Source organism: Mytilus galloprovincialis, chromosome 10 (genome assembly GCF_965363235.1).
Source record: "Mytilus galloprovincialis chromosome 10, xbMytGall1.hap1.1, whole genome shotgun sequence".
NCBI classification, from domain to species: Eukaryota; Metazoa; Mollusca; class Bivalvia; order Mytilida; family Mytilidae; genus Mytilus; species Mytilus galloprovincialis.
Window position 1 is genome coordinate 5,455,602 of NC_134847.1, and position 26,868 is coordinate 5,482,469.

The window sequence follows — 26,868 nt, forward strand, 5'->3', positions numbered from 1 at the left end:
ATCCTGATTTGGACCAACTTGAAAACTAGGCTCATAATCAAAAATCTAAGTACATGTTTAGATTCAGCATATCAAAGAAGCCCAAGAATTCAATTTTTGTTAAAATCAAACTTAAAATTAAACGGTTAAAATCAAAATTAAACGGTGTTTATATATCTCAACTTGTACGATTCGCTCGTGTATGTAACAATGTTTTAGATTTTAACGAGAGAAATTTATGTATTACTGAAAAATTATTACACCAGGGTTTTCGATATCACAAACTAGTCAAAACATTTACTAAATTTTATCATCGATATAAAGACATCATTCGTAAATATAGCTCAACATGCAGACTTCTAATACGTTCAGGTATTTCACATCCGATTTTTTATGGTAATATTCTTTATAAAGCACAAAGGTGTCAGTATTCACCCCAGAAACTTACAAAACCTTTGAATAGACTTATTAAGAAGGGATATAATTACGATACTGTTGTCAAGTCATTAAAGATTGCATATTTTGGCGTTAATATTGAGTCACTGATAAGGTCTTTGCATCGGAACTAAACACATTTATTCTAAAAACAGTTGTTGGCATGACACGGGTTATGTTCTTCTCATATATGTTATGATGGTATGATACTAAACCCCTAACGGGAAGGATTGTGCCTGATGTTCATATGATGAAATCATAATCTTTCAGTCAGTTTAATTGAAGTCTGGAGCTGGCATGTCAGTTAACTGCTAGTAGTCTGTAGTTATTTATGTATTATTGTCATTTTGTTTATTTTCTTTGGTTACATCTTCTGACATCAGACTCGGATTTCTCTTGAACTGAATTTTAATGTGCGTATTGTTATGCGTTTACTTTACTACATTGGTTAGAGGTATAGGGGGAGGGTTGAGATCTCACAAACATGTTTAACCCCGCCGCATTTTTGCGCCTGTCCCAAGTCAGGAGCCTCTGGCCTTTGTTAGTCTTGTATTATTTTAATTTTAGTTTCTTGTGTACAATTTGGAAATTAGTATGGCGTTCATTATCACTGGACTAGTATATATTTGTTTAGGGGCCAGCTGAAGGACGCCTCCGGGTGCGGGAATTTCTCGCTACATTGAAGACCTGTTGGTGACCCTCTGCTGTTGTTTTTTATTTGGTCGGGTTGTTGTCTCTTTGACACATTCCCCATTTCCATTCTCAATTTTATTAGTTTAATTTTTTACCCTTTGGACTTTAATGTAGACCAATCTGAATACGGGACCAAAAATTAAGAATCTACATACAGTTAGATTTGGCATATCAAAGAACCCCAAGTATTCAATTTTTGATGAAATCAAACAAAGTTTAATTTTGGACCCCGATTTGGACCTTAATGCAGACCAATTTGAAAACAGGACCAAAAATTAAGAATCTACATACACAGGCAGATTCAGCATATCAAAGAACCCAAATTATTCAATTTTTGATGAAATAAAGCAAAGTTTAATTTTGGACCCTTTTGGACCCTTATTTCTAAACTGTAGGGACCAAAACTTCCAAAATCAATCCTAACCTTCCTTTAATGGTCATAAACCTTGTGTTTAAATTTCATAGATTTCTATTTACTTATACTAAAGTTATGGTGCAAAAACCAAGAATAATGCTTATTTGGGCCCCTTTTTAGCCCCTAATTCCTAAACTCTTGGGACCTAAACTCCCAACCTTCCTTTTGTGTTCATAAACCTTTGTGTTTAAATTTCATTGATTTCTATTTACTTATACCAAAGTTATTGTGCAAAAACCAAGAATAATGCTTATTTGGGCCCTTTTTTGGTCCCTAATTCCTAAACTGTTGAAACCAAAACTCCCAAAATCAATCCCAACCTTTCTTTTGTGGTCATAAACCTTGTCTCAAAATTTCATAGATTTCTATTTACTTAAACTAAAGTTATAGTGCGAAAACCAAGAAAATGCTTATTTGGGCCCTTTTTGGCCCCTAATTCCTAAAATGTTGGAACCAAAACTTCCAAAATCAATCCCAATCTTTCTTTTGTGGTCATAAACCTTGTGTTAAAATTTCATAGATTTCTATTGCGAGTAGAAAAATATCGCGAAGTTAAATCGTCGCGAATATGTAAAACTTGGATCTTTTCGTATTTAACAACATCAAGTTAATTATAAAACCGTGAAATTAAATTGCCGCGAAATGGACTCGAAACGGCTAAACGCGAAATAAAGTATCCGCGAAAATAAGTTGGTTTACAGTATATACAACTCGTCTAAACATCAACCCAACAATGTTAGATCTGTAAATTTGCTTTCGCAAATTATATATATATCATTACACACTCTAGTGTTTGGTCAAGTATAAATTTTGTAATCATAACAGTTCGCAAGATGTAGAGAAGACATGATCTGTCCCTTAAGACATGGGGTTTTCAACTGAAACCAAATTTTTGACCTTGACCTTTGATATAGCAAGTTCTATATACATTACTAAGATGTAACAGTAAGTTTCTATAGTGTTTAACTATACATGTAGGTTCTACTTACATGAATGTGTTTTTAATTTGATAGATGCTTTTATACTTTTTTGTAAAATTGGTTTTTTTTTTAGATTGTAATACCATTGAACACAGTGATGACTGCTGTACCCATATTTTGACTATTTTATTTATTACGTCCGTTTTGTTCATGCATCGTTGTAGATATATCGGAATTTGATGAGACTGTTATATGACTGAGAGGTCTAGCGCTATAGAACCAGGTTCAATCCACCATTTTCTACATTTGAAAATGTCTGTACCAAGTCAGGAATACATATGACAGTTGTTGTCCATTCTTTTGATGTGTTTTGTTATTTGATTTTGCCATGTGATTAGGGACTTTCCGATTGAATTATCCTTGGAGTTCACTATTTTTGTGATTTTACTTTTTCATCACTTATATCCTTCCAAGCTGTGGTAAGTAATGTGCCATTTACCTTTCCATCATGAGGATGCACCAGGATATTTCTATAGTGTTTAATTGTAAGTTTTACTTACATTACTTATATCCTTCCAAGCTGTAGTCAACAATGTGACATCTACTTTGCCATCATGAAGGTGTGCCAGTAAGTTTCTATAGTGTTTAGTTGTAGGTTTTACTTACGTCGCTTATATCCTTCCAAGCTGTAGTGAATAATGCACCATCTACCTTGCCATCATTAAGATGTGCCAGTAAGTTTCTATAGTGTTTAGTTGTAGGTTTTACTTACATTACTTATATCCTTCCAAGTTGTAGTGAATAATGTGCCATCTACCTTGGCATCATTAAGATGTGCCAGTAAGTTTCTGTAATGTTTAGTTGTAGGTTTTACTTACGTCGCTTATATCCTTCCAAGCTGTGGTAAATAATGTGCCATCTACCTTGCCATCATGAAGATGTGCCAGTAAGTTTCTATAGTGTTTAATTCTGGCTAAATCTGATGCAGGTGTTGTTTCTGTAGCAACAGGTAGTTGGTCATATCCATTTACCGGAAGAACCAAGGGCACGTTTGGCAGGTTCCTCAGCAGTGCTATCATCAGTGTCACATCAAAAGTCTTAGAATCTGTGATACCTGCTAACAGAACAAATGGTATTGAAGAATATTTTGTTAATTTTTGAAGCTGTCTTTGAATTTTTAGACCAATCATCATGAAATCAAATAACAAATAAAGTTTTTTTATACTTTGCCAAAATGTGAATTACCATGTCAATACATACATGTATAATATTTTATTATTTGAGTTTTAATATATCCACTAACTATCTAAAGTTATTAAAATCAATAAAGTGTTTCTACAACAAGGCATATCAATTTGATTTTATGTAAATTATCTGTTTATAAACAATGAATTTTTTGAAACACTGAAGTATGTTTTACACCAGGCGTGGTTATTGGCACAATTTTTCAGATTTTTAATTTATGTTAAATGCTCCGCAACATTGTATTTCATTTTACGTCCTACTGATTTGATATGAGCACACTGATGAGTCTTTTCTGGGAAAAAACATGCATCTAGCATATTCCAAACAATTATGCAAAATTTTGCTGGAAAAGACAATTGAAGTTGCTAAAAAACATTTGAAAATTGCTAAACTTGTGGTGAGACTGACTTTATAGCAAATTCTTTAATATATCACGTTCATTGATGCAAAGATAAGGTTTGTATGATGATGATGATTGTTGGCTGCTTAATTGATTGATTGATTGTTGGTTGCTTAACGTCCAGTGGCAAATATTTCATGCATATTCAGGACGAGAACAAGTTCACAAAAAATACAATAGGTAGGTTGTTGTTATAGAGGCCATCTAGGATGATGGTCGGGGAAATTTGGACTGCCACTGGAAAATCAGGGTATATTCGATAGGGACAGAAATTTTGCCTTGCAACAGGCCACCTACGGACCCCTCAAAGAGTTGTTGCAAGGGTTCTTAACGTGCAAAGAGCGTGGCACTCTCTTTACACGAGGCATTGGATTTAACGTCCCCTTCTGACCGGACGTGACTGCGAACTTGATACATCCCGCACAGCCAAACGGACGCCCCACTTCAGCAAGCGTTTTACTGCCGGTCGGGAGAAGACCAAGTGACCGTATTTCTATACCCCAGTCACCCTTGGGGTAGTTGGCTGCTTAATGTCCAGCGGCAAATTGATTTACATATTCAGGACATATAGACGTTAATTTTATATAAATATCAACCCTGCTTCGTACAAGACCGACACCCTGAGGCAGATTTTTAGCATGCTACATTGTAGTTGACAAGGTAACATTTCACAGGAAGACATGTGACCTTGCAGTGACAAATAATTCTGACCCCCAGGCAAACCAGTCTTTGCTCTTACTCCTTAATGCCATGTACAAAGACGAGAAGCAGCAAATATCAATTGTTAAGCCTTAATTTGATCTGGACAAGGTTCAAACCCACGACCTCCTGTAGTTGAGGCTAACACTCTACCCCAAGATCACCTTAGGCAAATATTTGGTTTTGAATTTGATTATACAATTATCCAAACAAGATAGTGTAATCCATTAAACAGTTTATTAAACAGACCTGTAAATTTAGATATGATCTGGGTTAACTTAATATCAATCCTTAAAACAAAATATTCTAAAAGTTTACAATATAAAAAAGAAGATGTGGTATGATTTTCAATGAGACAACTGTCCACAAGAGAACAAAATGACACAGATTTAACAACTATACATGCTATAGGTCACTGTACGGCCTTCAACAATGAGCAAAGCCCATACCGCATAGTCAGCTATAAAAGGCCCAGAAAAAACAATGTAAAACAATTTAAACGAGAAAACTAACGGCCTTATTTATATAAAAAAAAATGAATGAAAAACAAATATGTAACACATAAACAAACGACAACCAGGCTCCTGACTTGGGACAGGCACATACATAAATAATGTGGCAGGGTTAAACAGGTTAGGGGGATCCCAACCCTCCCCTAACCTAGGACAGTGGTATAACACTACAACATACATGACATAAGAACGAACTATAACCAGATGCTCCGCAGGGCGCAGCTTTATACGACCGCAGAGGTTGAGCCCTGAATGGTTGGGGCAAGTATGGACACAACATTCAAGCTGGATTCAGCTCTAAATTTGGATTGTGTTTAAATAGTTGACACAGCATAGGTTTCTGACACAGAATGAATGTGGTCTAATGAACTTAAAATTTTTGTTTTGCCTTTGAGCATTTCACTATGCTGTTGAATATTAATCCTCTCAAAAAAATGTTTGAAGAAATTTTCTTTTTATTTATGAAATCAGTGAAATGAGAAAAATTAACCCCCCCCCCCCCAATTTTTTTTTCACATCCCTCTTTCCTTTATTCCAAAACCAATCTCAATTCAAATTTCTAATGGAGTTTGCAACAATAACTACTCATTTAAATACATCATAAAATATTAAAATGTAAAAAAAAATGTGCTAGTTTATAATCACTGAATGGTAAAGATTGTTTTAATTTATCTGTTGGTAGTAAAAGTGAATATACATTGTGTGTATATCATGTATATTGTATAAAACAATGATTTAAGTTGATTCAACTACTATTCTGGACAAAGAAAGATAACTCCAATTGAAATTTCTTGCTATTGCACAATATTGTGCAATTAGATATTTCTTGCTATTGCGCAATACTGTGCAATTGAAAATATTTGCTATTGCACAATACTGTGCAATTGAAGATTTCTTGTTATTGCGCAATTGAAAATTTCTTGCTATTGCACAAAACTGTGCAATTGAATATTTCTTGCTATTGCTGAGTACTGTGCAATTGAAAATTTCTTGCTATTGCACAATACTTAATATAATAATTTTGGATTCTGATTTGGACCAACTTGAAAACTGGGCCCATAATCAAAAATCTAAGTACATGATTAAATTCAGCATATCAAAGAAGCCCAAGAATTTAATTTTTGTTAAAATCAAACTAAAGTTTAATTTTGGACCCTTTGGACTTTAATGTAGACCAATTTGAAAACGGGACCAAAAATTAAAAATCTACATACACAGTTAGATTCGGCATATCAAAGAACCCCAATTATTCAATTTTTGATGAATTCAAACAAAGTTTAATTTTGGACCCGGATTTGGACCAACTTGAAAACTGGGCCAATAATAAAAAATCTAAGTACATTTTTAGATTCAGCATATCAAAGAACCCCAAGAATTCAATTTTTGTTAAAATCAAACTAAGTTTAATTTTGGACCCTTTGGACCTTATTATGTAAATGATGTAGACCAATTTGAAAACGGGACCAAAAATTAAGAATCTACATACACAGTTAGATTCGGCATATCAAAGAACCCCAATTATTCAATTTTTGATGAAATAAAACAATTATAAAATTGAGAATGGAAATGGGGAGGTTTAATTTTGGACTTTTTGGGCCCCTTATTCCTAAACTGTTGGGACCAAAACTCCCAAAATCAATCCCAACCTTCCTTTTATGGTCATAAACCTTGTGTTGAAATTTCATAGATTTCTATTTACTTAAACTAAAGTTACTGTGCGAAAACCAAGAAAATGCTTATTTGGGCCCTTTTTGGCTCCTAATTCCTCAAATGTTGGGACCAAAACTCCCAAAATCAATCCCAACCTTCCTTTTGTGGTCATAAACCTTGTGTTAAAATTTCATAGATTTCTATTCACTTTTACTAAAGTTAGAGTGCGAAAACTAAAAGTATTCGGATGACGACAACGCCAACGTGATACCAATACACGACCAAAAAATTTTCAATTTTTGCGGTCATATAAAAATCAGTTGAAAAAGGCTTAACTCATCAGATGGACAAAAATACAAGTGAACGTGGCCGGGTACTTATACATCCCGACACAAAAAGACACAATGAACAGATCTGAGAGTACTCACAGTTATCTGACAGCTAGTTCAAAGCCACTAACAACTAATAAAAAAATCATGCATCTAAGACTAAACTATCAATCCGTACACATCCAACATCCAAAGGATTTAGAGTATAGACGTCATAAACAGCCAGAGAAAAACATGACCTTGTGTTCATGTTGTTTACTTTGTAATCTTATATAATTGACTATTGTCATGATTGTTCTATCGGTAAAAATATTATTGATTTAGTAAATTATAACCCAACTTCAGTCATGTTTTTCTTTGAATGTTAATGACATCTTTGCACTAAATTCATTAATATTTGGTTTTTTTCTGACTGATATATCATATATTGAATACATGATTTTTAAATAGTTGTTTTTGTCTTTGCACTAGCTTTCAGCATGTTCAGCAGGAACCAGCAGGAACAATATATATTTTTCCCAGCTTTTAGGTAGTATTGGTGTCTGTCGCCATCTTGGCATAATAGTCATCCACATAATATATTTTTAAACATTTTTAAAAGATCCATTACTTTTAATTGAGATGTCAGGTCGCACAGTTCCCCCTTCTCTTGTTTAATTGTAGTGCCACACTATTGAATGAGATAAGAAAGATATACTTACCACTGGTAGGAAACAGGAGATCCCACTGTGCCTTGTTAATAACTCTTTTTCCTCTCAAGTCATTCAGCTTTTGTTTCACTTTTTTATCATTTACAGTCAAACTTATAGATGCTGGAGGAAATTCTTTATCAAACAGGACACGAACAGCACGTGGGGATATTCCAGTGAGTAACAATGACATTCGTACATAGTTTTCCTCTTCTTGTGAGAGAGCATTAGATGCCATATTGGTAAGCCTTTGAATATGTCACGATTATACGTAGTTACTTACATCAAATTGGTATCATATAAATGGGTTGTTATCAAAAGATGACTTGGTCTTTAGAAACTTCTTGTCGATTGCATGTTTGATAATTTATTTTACAGCTTATAAAACTTTTGGAATTTCAATTTGATTTCGACCTATCACATGTAAAAGTCCGCACATTTTTTGTTTCAAATGTTTATATTTAACATGTAAAACCACAGTTGATTGTTTGTATCAATATCTTCCTCCATAACAACTGGACTTTTCAGTAGTAGTTGAGCCCTAAAAGAACAAAATAAGATGATCCAGTAAAGTATTTCCCGATTATTTTCCTGAAAAATTAAATTGATTGTAGTCCAGTCACAAATATTTCATGTATATTCTTAATATATTTGACTGGAGTCACTAAAATCAAACAAATTCACATTTTCATTTCTTGTCTGTATGCCAGGCCATTAGAAAATCTGTATTTTTTAGTAAATAATTAACTAGGAAAACATATTCTAGAATTTCTATGTGAATGAAAACCGAAAGTAGATATATATATATATAAAAGTGAAGTATTTACAGATTTTCAGCTTAACTAATTATGAAGATTTTCTTTACCTCGGCTTTATACTCGAATTACCTATTTATATGCTATTTTGTATAAAACAAAGCAGTGAAATATATAAATCATTCCGATTTAGGACCATTTCCTTGTCGTCCTACTTTCCCTGTTTATCTCCCCTTAAATTCCCGCCATAATTGAGGGGAGACAACTATCAGCTAGATAAACTCATGAACCACTGGCACTGTCAGAAAATTTTGACAAATTCCTACTTTGACTTGGTAAATATTAAAAGACAGTCGAAGTTATAGGTACAGATTTTTAAGTACAAATACTGTCATAGTTGTCTATCTTTTAATCCTTATCTTTTAATCCTGATGATGAAACCAAGGTGAGACTCATCATAACAAATGGACAAATATGGCTGTATAATTTTTGGCATATTTGGCAGTGGCTATTTGACCGGCACCGGCAAAATAGCAAATTTGCTATTTGACCGGCACCGGCAAAATAGCAAATTTGCTATTTAGCCGGCACTGAATAAAACTGTTCATTGATGTGATTTGTAGATAATATAAAAGCTTAATAATAATTTATAATCATTTCATCATAATATCAAGCATTAAATATACAGTACAATCAAAATAAAATATTGAAGATTTTCATAAGTAGATAATTTATAGCTTTATAATATTAATTAAAAGCATGAAAACACATTCGTATGTTTATTAGTAAATATATTTTTTCTAAATTATTTATAAAAAAGATGATTTTCAAATCTTTGTAAAATCTATGGTTTAATATCCTGCCATGTGATAAAAAAAAAGTGGTATGTAAAACTACATCATAAATCAGACATGACAGACAATATTAAAAGTCTTTTGATATGAATTTCAAATGGACAAATGATTTAACATTTGCAATTGTTACAAAACAAATTCTTTGCCCCGGCCCTTTGGAAGAACTACACATTACACTGGTTTCCTTTGAATCTGCATCATGTGTGCATATGTTACATATGTAGATAGGTATATATAAAAAAGAAGATGTAGTATGATTGCCATGAGACAACTCTCCACAAGAGACCAAAATGACACAGAAATTAACAATTATAGGTAAACGTACGGCCTTCAACAATGAGCAAAGCCCATACCGCATAGTCAGCTATAAAATGCCCCGAAATGACAATGTAAAACAATACCTTTAATGTCATTTGTTCGATTGACTTCTCCAGTTCCTCTATCATATCGGTTTTCCTTGAAGGTCTTCTGTAGTAGGAACCTATGCAAATTGGGTAGCTGCCTTGGACAGTAAGTGTTGCCCAGACTATCTCACAATCAGTTTTTATATTAATCTCTGTTGTTATGAGTTCACTTTTAGCAGCTATGAACACTCCACTCTCGCTCTGACTAACATCTATTCTCTGTTGATATTCGCCACCAGTCAGTCAGGGGTACTACTTGTACAAGTGTATTTTATTTACTTGAAGAAGTGAAAAAAAATATACACATATAAGTAAAAAAATAATGTTTGAATAATCTCCCCTTAATTTTCTGAAAAATTTACTTGTATAAGTAAATTTTTCTTACAATCCCACAAAAATCCCCAAGTTTTGAGATGTAAAATCATGCCTTTAATGATTTTTCCCAGGTTTGCTCAAATTTTTTCATTAAAGTTCAATGTTTCATCTCATTAATTCATCAAAGAAACTGATTGAGCAAAGATCTTGTATATTTGCGCAAGGCAATCAAAAATTGCTCCTTTGGGGCTTGTAAATGAGCAGTGTTTAGAAGATAACAGACAAATGGGACTTTCATTGTCCATGAAATTACACTTAAATGATTAGTAAAGACATCTGCAAAGGGTACACAATTTAAAATTCTATTAGAGCAAAGAAATCCTAAGAATTCAAGAAAAGAAGAAAGGATGATTTTTTTACTTATACAAGTAAAAAAATCTGAATGCCTAAGGGACATAACTAAGCCAATTTTTTTTTTACCTATACAAGTAAATAAAATTCACTTGTATAAGTATCCTACAAATTTACTTATATGTGTATATTTTTTTTTACTTCTTCAAGTAAATAAAATACACTTGTACAAGTAGTACCCCTGACTGCCAGTAGCTTCAGATGCAAGATTTGCAATTTGCTGTAACAGTTATTTTGTCTCCCTTTATTTTGTGCTTTGATTTTTATGCCCCACCTACGATACCACCTACGATAGTAGAGGGGCATTATGTTTTCTGGTCTGTGCGTCCGTTCGTCTGTCCGTCTGTTCGTCCGTTCGTCCGTCTGTCCCACTTCAGGTTAAAGTTTTTGGTCAAGGTAGTTTTTGATGAAGTTGAAGTCCAATCAACTTGAAACATAGTATACATGTGCCCTATGATATGATCTTTCTAATTTAAATGCCAAATTAGAGTTTTGACTCCAATTTTATGGTTCACTGAACATAGAAAATGATATTGCAAATTTCAGGTTAAAGTTTTTGGTCAAGGTAGTTTTTGATAAAGTAGAAGTCCAATCAACTAGAAACTTAGTATACATGTTCCCTTTGATAAGATCATTCTAATTTTAATGCCAAATTAGAGAATTTATTCCAATTTCACGGTCCACTAAACATAGAAAATGATAGGCAATCATACCACATCTTCTTTTTTTTTTATATTTGAGACATTTTCCTCACTCTTTTTGGTGTACATATGATAGAACACATAGAATATATTTAATTTGATAGTTAAAAGTTTAAGTGTTGATATGAGTATCAGTAACAAAAGTTTTTACATATAAAATTTTGATATTTTTTATTATTATTCTTCCATTTTAATTCCAGAAAAATATAATTTAATCAGAGCCGGCTAAATATCGAATTTGCTATTTTGCTGGTGCCGGTCAAATAGCAAATTTGCTATTTTGCCGGTGCCGGTCAAATAGCCACTGCCATAATTTTTCACCTCAAAAACTACTCTGTGTACAGACTTACCTGTGCTGTTTGGAAAGTTTTAAGGCCTAGCATCCACTAGATATGTAAAATTTAAATGCATTTTGTGTTAAAGAAAGATAAATCTTTCTTGGTTTTTGATGAGCATTTATTTTCCTTTCTGCAGATGATGTAAAAATAAACAAACACCTGAATTACTTTGATACTGTCCACTCAGATAAACTCATTAGGTGGCTTGGGCCTATTCGAGGTTTCTATCAGAAGTGTCATATTTTTTGTTATTTTATTCTTTACAGAAAGTGAATCAAATTTAGTAAAAAAAAAATAAGGGGTCACGGACCATTTAAGGTTCCACTATAAAAGTCAAAATATAGGACACTACAGAAACATCAAAATTTTGCCTGTATTTCTCATCCTAAAACGAATAAAGTTCTATACTATCGAAACATATGTGCATTTAAACATACATAACGTATACACATTGTGTAAATTGTAAATAAACTTGAATTTTTTGTGTTACGGGTCAAACCAGTTTTGTGGGTGAACACTAAATTTTCCAAAAAATCTGAAGGTCTGTGAGATGACCTAATTTGTTTAAAATTGGTATGAACGTTTACCGTCATGCGTCAAACAGCCATTTTCGTCTACCGATAGCATCAAACATGTCAAATTGGTTAAAATTTTACAGTGATTCGTCAAAATATCCTTATAGTGATGATGGTGATTCGTCAGAGGTCTGAAATAATTATCGTTACTGTTGTTTTGGGAAAAAAAATTAGTGATATTCGTCAAAATCATTCGATTATTTTTATCGTCTAAAAGAAAGTGCATACTTTATTGTCATGCACCAAAAATTACCATTAACGCCATTTGGCAAGAATTTTTACCGTTATTCGTCATGAAGGTACCCCCATCACCACCCTCATATGTCCATGTTTTAATTTATATACAAGCTTCATATCTCATTGCTGTATCTTTTTATCGAGCCTTCGACTTAAGTCGAAAAAGCTAGACTAAGTGATCCTACATTTTGTCGTCATCGGTGTCGTCAGCGGCGGCATCCACAAATATTCACTCTGTGGTTAAAGTTTTTAAAATTCTAATAACTTTCTTAAACTATCCTTGGTTTGTACCAAACTTGGACAGAAGCTTGTTTATGATCATAAGATAGTATCCAGATGTAGATTTTGTAAAACAATAAATCCATTTTTTCCGTTTTTTACTTTAAATGGACTTAGATTTTCTGCCAGGAAACAACACATTCACTCTGTGGTTAAATTTTTAATTTGATAACTTTCTTATACTATTTTTAATTTGTACCAAACTTGGACAGAAGCTTGTTTATGATCAAAAGCTAGTATCTAGAAGGAAATTTTGTTAATATTTTTTACCCGTGTATCTGTATTTTACTTATAAATGGACTTAGTTTTTCTTCCAGTTAACATTACATCCAGTCTGCAGTTAAAGTTTTTAAAACATTTATTAGATTCATAAACTATCCTGGAATTTTACCAAACTTGGACAGAAACTTCTTACAAAATTTTAAAAGATAGTAACAAGCGGAATTTTTTTATTGATTTTTTCCCTCATTTTTGATGAGCCTGCAATTTACAGGAAAAGTAGGCGAGACACTGGGTTCTGCAAAACCCTTACAAATTTTATCAAATAAAGATCAAAGTTTAGAAAATATCATATTTTTCTTCAATGGGTCCTGGACATCTGACGTCACAGATGTTGAGCTGTCGTATTTTCTAGCACATTAAATGCAAACTTAAAAAACAAGACATTTAAATAAATAAAATGATGGACCTGTTTAGGCCAAATAAAAAAACAAGTGTGTGTCCTATTACCATGATTATATTACACTCCCCTCCCTACTTTTAAGCTAAAAATAGCCTACTTTTTTTTTGTCATTTTTCAATAAGCATTGTCATCTGGTCATGACTGTTAAAGTCAGTATGTTCCTGCCATAGACCCAATATGAAATAAAAATGTTAAAATAAAAACTACAAATGTACCTGGCTACTCTATTTTATTGTAAGATGTAATAAGAAACACACATATTTTATTTTTTTTGGCCTAATATGAGGGAAAAAAGGGGGGGGGGGGGTCGGAGGGGTCCTGATCCCGAAATCCTGGGGTAAAAACTATGAAATCCCAGCATCCTAAATTCGAAACAAGAATTCCTGGAACTCAAAAGGATTAATCCCGAAATCAAGAGTTTAAAAACACAAGATACTGACGTCCCGAAAAAGGACCTCCCCCCCCCCCCCTGTTATATTAAGCTGTTCTTGTTTCTATTTGATTATTGGTAAACAAAGGTTGATGTGGACTTAATAAATGTCTAGTACATATACATTGTAGTGATTGTACTTGCTAGAATTATTTAAAAATGCAGCTTTTTATCCTGCAATCAGGCAACTAATGTACAAATAACAGGTAGACAAACACTTTTTTGCTTTATATATGTCCTTGTTCAAATAAAGTCTCATGTAATTTGGCTTCCAGGTTGAGAACAGAAATGTGAATATTTCCTTTTGGGTAACAGTTGATTTTATTTATAATATGGCTAGGTCTTTTTCCTGGTCAACACTGAAAGTCAAATGATAAAAAATCAGAGAGAACTATTTGGATTTAAACAACTTAGACCGTTAAGTGCCAGATTTAAATTGCAGAATAAAATTAAAAACAATACATTTACGTTATCTATGTCCAGTTTCTAAAGCTTTTACAAATAAATTTGTTTTTTTTCTGAAAATTCACACATATTGTATGTATATTTATTCAAGGAATGACTAATAGTTTTTCTGTCTATGAAGAAACAACATAAAAAATGTGGTGCACACTGAATAAACTGTGTAGCGTGTTATTTTAAAGTGTGCACCATTTTTTATGTTATTTCGAATAGACAGAAAAAATATTACAGTTATTTCTTATAATTTAATTCTAAATTCCTTTTTAAACAGGAGTAAACCATGAAAAAAATTTTGTCTATGTGATGATAAATAAAACGATGTCAGCCAATCAGAAGATGCATTGCATCGCGCCAATATTAAATTGTCTTGAAATAAATGTAAAACAAATGAACCAATTTTAATTGGGTCAGTCTAGTATTACTGATTTCTGAGTCACCTCTAGGAAATTGGACAAAATTAACTCAAACAGCATATACAATATTGTGCATCTTTTTCAGTGATTCTGGTACCCACTTTAAAATATGACTGATGGTACCAGTCTTCAGGGGAAGAGTTCTGGGAAGGATAAACTTGGTGAAAAAGGAGTAGACATATTGGACATATTGGAAAAGGGACCAAGTTTTGAACTAAGTTCAGAAATGGAAAGTTTAGAATTGGGGTCAAGTGACCAAAGTCTGGAAGTCCAACCCCCTGTTAGGGATAGCATAGGTGAAATAAAAGTGACATATTTTTTGAGAGATATCAAACCTAAGATGGTGAATGCTTGGTCAACTTTGTTTAAAAATCATGAAAACAGGGTCAAGGTAAGTTCATAAGGTCACATAAAGGTCAACATTAAATAAACATGATAAGAAGAAGGCTGCAGTAGTGAAAGGCAATATATGTTTATAACACAAATTATACCCTACACACATATTATTACAATTTTGGGATTTTGAGTACAGTTGTGCAGCTGGGATTTAAAAAACACTTTTCAATTACTTAATTTACTTTAATTTATATGAAATACAAAAATGTAGTTTTATATACCCATTTATATATCACAATTGGTCAATTACTACCTATTGATATATTTTCTCGGTAAAGTTGCACCCCATTGATATATTTGACATATATATATATAAAAAAAAAGATTCATTCCAGTCATGCCAGTGGCACATATGAATATACCTTCATATAGGAAGAGTTCAAGAGACCCACCCACCCTGTGGTCAGAAATGTTGTAACACTTATTGCAGTGATGGATTCTATATTTCTTAAATGTCTGTCTAAGCAGAGGGGTGTGCTATTTGGATTTCCTCATGCTGTTTCTACATTATACTAAACATGCTAAAGTTGTAAAGAATTCTAAAATTTGATTGATTTTATTGATTTAATCGTGCCACAGAAAAAAACATAATTAAATTTCAGATTTCATCAGGAGATATTTTCCGAGGGGCACCTGAAGCAGATGCTTTGGTAAGTTATTTTTAACTTATTTAATACTTGTAATGACAGTTGAGAATATTAAGTTGTATGATCACTGGTTAGATTCAAAATAGGTGTTACTATGGTTACAATATCAAAAGATTTGTTAAATATCCTAATGGCCTAGAATATTTGATAATAATGGTAATAATGATATCCTCTATTTAAAGAGCATAACCCAATTAGAATTTCCTTACATTTCCCTATAGGCCCTCATAAAATATTTAACATGGTCAGATGGTATAAACATGTACAACAAGTAATATATACAAACAAGCAGTATATAATATATATATATATATATATGCATAATCTGTTGTTCAGGGTTTTTTATGCCTGCCCAATAGTGCAGAAGGCATTAAGTTTTGCCCTCGTCTGTACGTACATCTATTCATCTCAAAATTGGTTTCCATTCTTCAACTTTAGTTTGTCACAACAAAAGTTTTGAATTTTGGTAGTGTCACTTTTTACCATTTTAGAGTATTGTCTTTTTATACCACCGCAAAAATTTTAATTTTTTGGTCGTATATTGCTAAAAAAAGGGCCCAAATAAGCATTATTCTTGGTTTTCGCACAATAACTTTAGTATAAGTAAATAGAAATCAATGAAATTTAAACACAAGGTTTATGACCACAAAAGGAAGGTTGGGATTGATTTTTGGAGTTAGGGTCACAACAGTTTATGAATTAGGGGCCAAAAAGGGGCCCAAATAGGCATTATTTTTGGTTTTTGCACCATAACTTTAGTATAAGTAAATAGAAATCTATAAAATTTTAACACAAGGTTTATGACCATAAAAGGAAGGTTGGGTTTGATTTTGGGAGTTTTGGTCCCAACAGTTTAGGAATAAGGGGCCCAAAGGGTCCAAAATTGAACTTTGTGTGATTTCATCAAAAATTGAAAAATTGGGGTTCTTTGATATGCCGAATCTAACTATGTATGTAGATTCTTAATTTTTGGTCCCGTTTTCAAATTGGTCTACATTAAGGTCCAAAGGGTCCAAAATTAAACTTAGTTTGATTTTAACAAAAATTGAATCCTTGGGGTTCTTTGATATGCTGAATTTAAAAATGTACTTAGATTTTTAATTATTGGCCTAGTTTTCAAGTTGGTCAAAATGGGGGTCCAAATTTAAACTTTGTTTGATTTCATCAAAAATTGAATAAATGGGTTCTTTGATATGCCAAATCTAACTGTGTATGTAGATTCTTAATTTTTGGTCCAGTTTTCAAATTGGTCTACATTAAGGTCCAAAGGGTCCAAAATTAAACTAAGTTTGATTTTAACAAAAATTAAATTCTTGGGCTTATTTGATATGCTTTATCTAAACATGTACTTTGATTTTTGATTATGGGCCCAGTTTTCAAGTTGGTCCAAATCAGGATTCCATATCAAGTATTGTGCAATAGCAAGAAATTTTCAATTGCACAGTATTGCACAATAGCAAGAAATATCTAATTGCACAATATTGTGCAATAGCAATTAATTTTCAATTGGAGTTATCTTTCTTTGTATAGAATAGTAGTTGATAATATATGTTGGAAATTTGACAGACATGACTATGATGTCATTTTCTATTTTTATTTGCCAATAACTTTATGTAAATAACTTCATTGGAAATTTGCCAATATAAAATGTTGCTGATGAAGCTTTTTTTCCTTATCTTATCTAAAATGTTTTGCGATAATGTATGTTAGACATTTGCCAGACATGACTATTTACATTTTGGATATTGAACCATAATAGTTTAATATTAAATTTAAAAACTTTAAATTCTAATTTTCATTTCTTAAACCAAATTCATAATGTGACATAAACCTATGTTGTGTCAACTATTTAATCACAATCCACATTTATAGCTGTATCAAACTTAAAAGTTGTGTCCATACTTGTTCTCATTTCAGATTTCATAAATAAGAAGAAAATTTCTTCAAACATTTTTTTGACAGGATTAATATTCAACAGCATAGTGAATTGCTCAAAGGCAAACAAAATTTTAAGTTCATTAGACCACATTCATTCTGTGTCAGGAACCTATGCTGTGTCAACTATTTAATTTTAGATTTAAATAAGTTTGAAGAAGAAATCTTTAATTGATTTGTAAAATCTTGACATTTGTTTTGTGTAAAAAACCCATATAATGTCAAAAATTTGATCACATTCCAAATTCAGAGCTGTATCACGCTTAAATGTTTTGTCCATACCTGCCCCAACTGTTCAGGGATCGACCTCTGCGGTCGTATAAAGCTGCGCCCTGCAGAGCACCTGGTTACAAATTGAAATATTGCTGAATTTTGCCTCAACCAAATGTTATGAAACTTATACTTAATGCTCCTTACATTGTAAGTTTGAATTTTGGTGGTGTCACTTTTACAGCTCTAGAGTTATGCCCCTTTACAAATGGAAAAAAATATTTTTCTTTTTTGTTTTCTAACTTAAGTTTGCCTCAACTTAATTTTATGAAACATATACACATGCTTTTAACCACAAAACTCAGATCAAGTTTGAATAATTTGGTTGTGTCACTTCAACCATTCTAGAGTTATGCACGGTTACAAATGGGAAAAAAGCTGGATTTTTAGTTTCCTTTCTCCAACTTTAGTTTGCCTCAACCAAATGTTATGAAACTTCAACCCCATGTACACAATGCTCATTGCGACAAAACTCAGATCCAGTACAAATTTGGGTAGCATCAGATCATGTCATCCCTTATACAGTTCTTCAGTTATGTCCCTTTTTAACATTATATGCAAGGGAGGGTATACCTATGTCCCATGGATGAATCCCAAACTTATCCACAAATGGTTCAAGATAAAATCTTACAGATATTTCTTATTATGACAAAAAAGGAGAACAAACTATTATTGTAAACATGGTAAAAAAGGCTATTGCCATATGTTTTCATTTTGCAAAATAAGTCCAGTCAACAACATTGCCAGATCTGTCAATTTTTCTAATTTTATTTGTTCGTTGTTGTGGTTGATAAGTGTTTCTTGCTTTTTATAAAGGTTATACCATTGGTTTTCCTGTTTGAATGGTTTTACACTAGTCATTTGGATATAATGGTTTACTTTTACAAATTGTGACTTGGACGAAGAGTTGTTTCATTGGCTTATGACGTTTATCATATAATGTTAACGTTGTGTGTCATTTTATATGGCTGAACAATGGCTTCTATCATGTTATGTTGTTTCGGTGGCTTAATAATGGCTTCATTTAATTTTCAGGTATCACCAGCAAATAGTTTTGGCTTTATGGATGGGGGTATAGATATGGTCTATACTAATCTGTTTGGATGGCAAATGTGAGCTTCTGTATTTATAAACCAGTCAATTTTCTTTTAATATTTTTCTGACTGAAAGCCAAATCTCTATAATACACCTTCAATTTGAAAGTATTAATAATGAAGATGTGGTGCTATTGCCAATGAGACAGATATCCACAAGAGTTCCAAGGAAATGGATAATTGCAATTAAAGGCCACCCACTATATAGCTTTTAACTTTTAGAAAAACCCCATTGTATATAGTACAGCCAGTATAGTTGGCTACAAGAGGCCCTGTCATGAAAAATTTGAAACAATTCAAACAAGAAAACCAATATATCCTAATTCATAAAAATACATGTATAATTTATGAAACAAGTTTATATTAAGGATTTATAAATTTTATGTTATGCAATGTTTACATACGTTGAGATGAAGATCTACAACAGCAATAAAAGCGCTGTTCCTTTTATTTTTGTGTGTTTATTTTAGCAGGCAACTCTCCATCCAAGTCACAATTTGTAAAAGTAAACCATTATAGATAAAAGTACAGCTTTCAATATGGATCCTAAGTTGCTCATACTGAACAGCAAGCTGTAAAAGGCCCCAAATATGGCTAGTCTAAATCATTCAAACAGGAAAACCCATAGTTTAATCTATATAAAAAAAAAGGGAAAGGAGAAACATGTATAATAACCGCATCAACAAACTACAACCATCTCTGTTTAGAACATCTCAAGAGTTATAACAATGTATAATGATACAATCCATGCGTACAAATCAATATCAGATCTCAGACTTTAAGCTCTCTGTCAGATATGTTTCTTTGTCAAATGCAACATGTCTTTATACAATATGCTCTTTATTATATTGAATTTGTACATGTATGCATAGAACATTTATTAAATTTGAAGAAATATCATTTTTCCAAATTTAATTATAACAATCTGCCTTCTTTGGGTTTTTTTTAAGGCAAGAAAGACTACAGAAAGTGATACGAGAAGACTATAATGGTGAAAATATTGTTGTAGGTATTAATATTGACTTTTAATATGATAACTGTAAGTTTTAACTATGTTGGTACATGAGTAAATGAGATTTAATGGGATCGAGGACTATATGTCAATAAGAACAAACTGAAAAAAGATAACTCTTAGGTCAACTTACTGTAAATTCAGAAATTATTGGGATGTTTTATTATTCCCAAAATGCTACAGGGTTATAATTACAAAATTTAAACTCGCATTTTAATAACAACGATTTGTATGAATTAAACCGTAATTTCTCAATATCTCAAAATTTTAAATCGCATTTTAGTCCAAAATAAAAAATTGCCATAATAAATGCATGAAATAATTTCTGAATTTACAGTACTATCTTTAAAAGAGATGCCTTTGCCTTTTATAGCATGTAAAAGTTTTGTAATACTATCTTAAGGGGGTGGCCATACCTTTTATAGGCTCTAAAAGGTTTAAGTTATATGTATACTATCTTAAAGAAGTGCTTGTACCTTTTAAAGGCTCTAATCAACTAAGTCACATGACACATCTTTTGAAGAGCTGCCATCAACACCAAATTATATTTGTTTATAAATTTTTAAGGCAATAAAAATCTGATAAAGAATCAGACAGTTTCTGATTGTATTCCTGAAAGGCTCATACACATATTGTATATTTAAACAAGTTTTTAACGCACTTTGTTTAGTTGGGCCAATTTGAGCTATTTTGTCTCACTTAATAAGAGGAGCAAGATACCTGAGGGACAGTCAAACTCATAGATGGATATATAAACTGACAATGCCATAGTTAAAAAAAGAAAAAGAAAAACCGACAAATAAATAATAGTACACAAGACACAAACATATGAAAACTTAAGACTAAGCAACACTAACCCCACCAAAAACTGGGGGTGATCTCAGGTGCTTGGAAAGGGTTTAAGCAGATCCAGTTCCGCATGTGGCACTAGTGGTGTGCGCTCTCATTTAAAATTTACATTGGTCATCTCCATCCATCTGTTACATTATGTACAATGTATTGTTCATTAAAGTTGTTTTACTTTTAGGGAAATGCCATTATTATTCCAGCTTATGGTGAAGAGCCAGATGAAGAAAGAATTGAAAATATGAAGAAATTTAATTTATGTGGTGGAAGGCCAATAAAGTTTCTAATTTCTGCTCCAACAATGAGAGTTCCAAAAGATGTGATGAGTACATCTAATGCTTTCCTGGCATTTAGAGCTACAATCATAGCTGGTATGCTTTAATAAGAATACCTGTTTCATTAAAACCAGAGGCAGATTTAGAGGGTTTCTTAGGGGGCTTAGCCCCCTCTATTGTGGGAAAAATTTGTTGATTTTATAGGGAATTACTGGAGCATGACTGGAGTGGGCCCCCTCTTATGCAGTGCACCCTTCTCCCTCCCCTTATGGTAATTTCTGGATCCGCCACTGAAAACATACAAGTACTAGTCAGACGTTAAGGCTTGTTTATCTTAAACAAAAAATCTTTATAAATTTTATATTAAACTTGTCACTTATGATGTGGTAACTTGTAATGAGAGAAAAATCCTCGTTGAATTTAAGACTTAAATTACCTCAAAGGTCATGGATAAATAAAAAAGACCACAGTTTGTGCAGAAAGATGGTTTCTTGATGCTAAATCAAACATTTCTAGTGAGATCAAAATCTTAATTGGATTTATATTGTCATTTATAATGGGATAAATTGATATTTAGGTCACTATATCTAAGGTCAGAGTCATACAAATAATAGAGTTGTACAATTTTACTGTCTAAAGTCAGAACAGAAATGAATCATTCCTAAAAGTAAACAGAATAAAGTTTGCCATCAGGTCACTAAAAGGGGTTTTCCCTTAATATGATATGAAGTAATGGGGTTTGTAAGCCTGCTAAGTAGACGTTCTTTTACAAATGTCTTATTTTGATTTGTAATGTGGAAACAAATTTTTTATCTCCCTTTTTGATAACACACTTAATTTTCACAATACTCTTCGAGCATAATATTTTTCCTCTGTGTCTTTGTGTAAACTTTGCATAACATTGCTTGCAACTTTTTGTTAAAATTTGGCTAAAAGTTGGCTTATTTGTAATTGCAGTTGAGAAACACAACAGAAACCCAGAAAATGAACCAATCAGAAGTGTCCTATGTCCAGGTCTTGGGACTGCTGTTGGTAGAATGCCATTTGACAGATGTGCTTTCCAGGTTTGTTATTAATACTTCATGATTGATTTTACATGTACACATGTATATGTTCTTATAATGTAGGTCAGACATCTACTAGTTCTCTAGTGTAAAGAAGGATTGATTTTACATATGTACACATGTATATGTTCTTATAATGTAGGTCAGACGTCTACTAGTTCTCTATGGTAAAGAAGGATTGATTTTACATGTATGCACATGTATATGTTCTTATTATGTAGGTCAGACATCTACTCGTTCTCTAGTGTAAAGAAGGATTGATTTTACATGTATGCACATGTATATGTTCTTATAATGTAGGTCAGACATCTACAGTTCTCTAGTGTAAAGAAGGATTGATTTTACATATGTACACATGTATATGTTCTTATAATGTAGGTCAGACAGCTACTTGTTCTCTAGTGTAAAGGAGGATTGATTTTACATGTACACATGCACATGTTCTTATAATGTAGGTCAGACGTCTACTAGTTCTCTAGTGTAAAGGAGGATTGATTTTACATATGTACACATGTATATGTTCTTATAATGTAGGTCAGACATCTACTAGTTCTCTAGTGTAAAGAAGGATTGATTTGACATATGTACACATGTATATGTTCTTATAATGTAGGTCAGACATCTACTAGTTCTCTAGTGTAAAGAAGGATTGATTTTACATATGTACACATGTATATGTTCTTATAATGTAGGTCAGACATCTACTAGTTCTCTAGTGTAAAGAAGGATTGATTTGACATATGTACACATGTATATGTTCTAATAATGTAGGTCAGACAGCTACTAGTTCTCTAGTGTAAAGAAGGATTGATTTTACATGTATGCACATGTATATGTTCTTATAATGTAGGTCAGACATCTACTAGTTCTCTAGTGTAAAGAAGGATTGATTTTACATATGTACACATGTATATGTTCTTATAATGTAGGTCAGACATCTACTAGTTCTCTAGTGTAAAGAAGGATTGATTTGACATATGTACACATGTATATGTTCTAATAATGTAGGTCAGACAGCTACTAGTTCTCTAGTGTAAAGAAGGATTGATTTTACATGTATGCACATGTATATGTTCTTATAATGTAGGTCAGACAGCTACTACTTCTCTAGTGTAAAGGAGGATTGATTTTACATATGTACACTTGTATATGTTCTTATAATGTAGGTCAGACATCTACAGTTCTCTAGTGTATAGAAGGATTGATTTTACATATATGCACATGTATATGTTCTTATAATGTAGGTCAAACATCTACTAGTTCTCTAGTACAAAGGAGGATTGATTTTACATATGTACACATGTATATGTTCTTATAATGTAGGTCAGACATCTACAGTTCTCTAGTGTAAAGAAGGATTGATTTTACATATGTACACATGTATATGTTCTTATAATGTAGGTCAGACATCTACTAGTTCTCTAGTGTAAAGAAGGATTGATTTTACATATGTACACATGTATATGTTCTTATAATGTAGGTCAGACATCTACTAGTTCCCCAGTGTAAAGAATTGATTTTACATATGTACACATGTATATGTTCTTATAATGTAGGTCAGACATCTACTAGTTCTCTAGTGTAAAAAAGGATTGATTTTACATATGTACACATGTATATGTTCTTATAATGTAGGTCAGACATCTACTAGTTCCCTAGTGTAAAGAAGAATTGATTTTACATATGTACACATGTATATGTTCTTATAATGTAGGTCAGACATCTACTAGTTCTCTAGTGTAAAGAAGGATTGATTTTACATATGTACACATGTATATGTTCTTATAATGTAGGTCAGACATCTACTAGTTCTCTAGTGTAAAGAAGGATTGATTTGACATATGTACACATCTATATGTTCTTATAATGTAGGTCAGACAGCTACTAGTTCTCTAGTGTAAAGAAGGATTGATTTTACATATGTACACATGTATATGTTCTTATAATGTAGGTCAGACGTCTACTAGTTCTCTAGTGTAAAGAAGGATTGATTTTACATATGTACACATGTATATGTTCTTATAATGTAGGTCAGACGTCTACTAGTTCTCTAGTGTAAAGGAGGATTGATTTTACATATGTACACATGTATATGTTCTTATAATGTAGGTCAGACAGCTACTAGTTCTGTATTAGTAATGTAAAGGAGTACGTGGAATTGTGTTCCTGAATGTACATGAAGTATTTGCCACTGGATATCAAGCATCCATTGGTCAATAGTAATCCTCTCCATGTTGTTCTAGTTTGATAGAAATCAAAGTAGTTGGTCCTCCAAGATTGGTCAACTGAGATAGAAGATTATAAGAAAGAAGATGTGGTCTGATTGCCAATGAGACAACTCTTCACAAGAGACCAAATGACACAGAAATTAACAACTATAGGTCACTCTTCAGCCTTCAACAATGAGCAAATAGCTTAGGGGTTAAATTGAATATTACATAAACACTATTTCAATGATGTAGAAATATTCACTTGCACAGGGGCGCCAGCCAAATGTTGTCCATGCATTTACTCATGAACAGTTCAATCAAAGCTTTTAAAATTTTAATATGTTGTTACTGATGATAAAATGGAGGTCAAGATCAATAATGACAATTTTGACTATTACCGTTCAGGAGTTATGGTTCTTGAAAAATTGAAAAATGGCGTTTCCAGTCGTATCTGGGCATTTACTCATGAACTATTCAACCTAAGCTTTTCAAATTTTAATATGTTGTTACTGATGACAAAATGGAGGTCAAATTTGTTATGGTTCTTGTGATATTGAAAAATGCCAGGACACAAATAAATGTTAATAAATCCGATTTGCTGTCTTTGTGACAGCCTCTTGTTTTATATCTCTTACCTTTAAGTTGTCATCAGTCAAGAATTTCTTGTTTCATTGTACATGTATTTACATCTAATAATATTTTTTTTATTCTACAGATGTTGGAAGCATTTGAAATGCATGATCTAAAAATAAAAGACTCATTATTAAATCCTCCTAATCTGTGGGTAGTGACCAATCATAATGATTTTATGGAAGATGTAAGTTACCATGGCAACAGAATTTTACTCATTTGAGCCTTTGGAATCATATTAAAATTTTTAAAAATATGCATATATATATATAGATATATGGCAGTGTCAACAATTTGCTAAATGTTTTGATAAGATCAATTTGTAGGGAAGTACTAATGGTAATCCATTATCTTTTGTATGCAGTATAAGAATTTTCACATCTCATTTCCATGGAAATTATCTGGCCTATTTGAAACTATTGCATAGTTAACATGTTAGTTTGTGACTAGTTCAGTTTAAGAAGAACCATTAATGAAAAGTCTTATAGGATATTTGGTATGCTTATGATGTTGTTAAAGAACCACTTAAACCACTTGGCCACCAAGGCCCCAACAACAAATAGATTTCTGTGTCTTATAAGCTCTTATTTGTTCCAAGTTAAAAACAAATTGTGAATATTTAAAAAAAAATATATATCAAATATCTGCCATTTATACCAAATTCTCATTTTGTTATTTCTTTTTTACAGTATAGTGAAAAATCATAAGAGATTGCATAAGGCTGCCAGGAAATTAGAAAAAAAATGAAAATCAAATACAATTTTCCAACTTTTTGAAACAGCTGTTAGCTTTGTAATCAGAGATATCCATGACTCGTTGTTCATCCTGTGTTTTGACAGTCACTACAACCAACAAATAGAAGCTAGAAAATGATTTCTCCAGATTTATAGCTGTTGAGTTTTTACAGAATTATTTATTCTCTATGTTCCAGACAATCACAGCAACTATAGTAGATGTTCTATGGGAGATATTATAATGTTTATTGTTAAATAATGTATGCATTTTTATATTTTATATTTACCGATTTATTTTATGATGATTGTTTTATATTAATATACTTAAGTTTTTATAAATTGATATTTTTCACAAGCAGTAGTTGATCCAAGTGCACTGAAGTCATTGTTTATTATTTTATTGGTTGTTTGTTGAGTTGAGCAGAAGGATTGGCAAAAACAAAGACAATATTTATTTGTATTTTGACATATACTTCCACAGGTTAAATAGTAAAGTTAAAATGTGATTATGTATACTTTTCTTAGCTTAAGGATGTACTTAGGACTAGGTGATCTTAGGTAAAATTAAATCAATCCAAATTAGCTAAAAATAGTGATAGGTCATGGAGCTCCTTTTCGAGATATTTTTAATTTAAAATATGGCAGGACAAGGCTGACTCGTACTTTTACCTCATATTTGCATTGGTATTATTTGGGTCACAAATCAAAAGAAAGAAAATCAAGAATCTGCTAAAATTTTGTCAAATGGACCGTTATGGGCTATTAAGTCTTATATTAAAAGATAAATAGGTGTTATGGGGCAAAATATTTCACCTGATATTGTATGGAAAAACACCAAGGAGTCCCAATATTTGACTAGCTGAAAATTGAATATAAATACAATATTGAAGGACCTTCATGTCAAATCAGAAGTGGGTGGTCCCTAGAAGATTT

The 26,868-nt window shown here is 32.2% G+C and overlaps 2 protein-coding genes across 6 annotated transcripts in view; one reads left to right on the top strand and one right to left on the bottom strand.

The window, feature by feature from the left end:
• LOC143049705 (uncharacterized) overlaps positions 1 to 9,143 on the bottom strand; it is a 396,341-nt gene extending 387,198 nt beyond the window's left edge. Inside the window, exons 1-3 of one of the 3 annotated variants that reach the window (XM_076223376.1) lie at positions 8,854 to 9,143; positions 7,979 to 8,507; positions 3,321 to 3,559 (exon numbers count right to left, since the gene is read on the bottom strand). In XM_076223376.1, coding sequence (XP_076079491.1) covers positions 3,321 to 3,559; positions 7,979 to 8,204 — 465 coding nt within the window. In that variant the 5' untranslated portion in view covers positions 8,205 to 8,507; positions 8,854 to 9,143. Of the gene's footprint in view, positions 1 to 3,320; positions 3,560 to 7,978; positions 8,508 to 8,831 lie in introns of all 3 variants that reach the window. The other 2 variants (XM_076223375.1, XM_076223377.1) reach the window with 2 other exon arrangements.
• On the top strand, positions 8,122 to 26,187 carry LOC143049708 (uncharacterized). 3 transcript variants are annotated; one of them, XM_076223385.1, is made up of 9 exons: positions 8,122 to 8,142; positions 14,908 to 15,213; positions 15,821 to 15,868; positions 19,106 to 19,182; positions 20,115 to 20,169; positions 21,204 to 21,393; positions 22,255 to 22,361; positions 25,287 to 25,388; positions 25,891 to 26,187. In XM_076223385.1, exons 2-9 carry the CDS (start codon positions 14,932 to 14,934, stop codon positions 25,906 to 25,908), a joined length of 879 nt encoding a protein of 292 aa, XP_076079500.1. In that variant the 5' UTR covers positions 8,122 to 8,142; positions 14,908 to 14,931; the 3' UTR covers positions 25,909 to 26,187. The 3 variants fall into 3 exon arrangements, with proteins under 3 accessions (XP_076079500.1, XP_076079499.1, XP_076079498.1); XM_076223384.1 differs by lacking the exon at positions 8,122 to 8,142 and adding an exon at positions 8,964 to 9,056; XM_076223383.1 differs by lacking the exon at positions 8,122 to 8,142 and adding an exon at positions 8,966 to 9,086.
• Positions 26,188 to 26,868: the final 681 nt, after the last annotated feature.

Coding starts and splice junctions, on each gene's coding strand:
- LOC143049708 (XM_076223385.1), top strand. CDS start 14,932: ATGACTGATGGTACCAGTCTTCAGGGGAAGAGTTCTGGGAAGGATAAA. Junction 15,869..19,105: donor CACCTGAAGCAGATGCTTTG/GTAAGTTATTTT, acceptor TTTAATTTTCAG/GTATCACCAGCAAATAGTTT. Junction 19,183..20,114: donor AATCTGTTTGGATGGCAAAT/GTGAGCTTCTGT, acceptor GTTTTTTTTAAG/GCAAGAAAGACTACAGAAAG.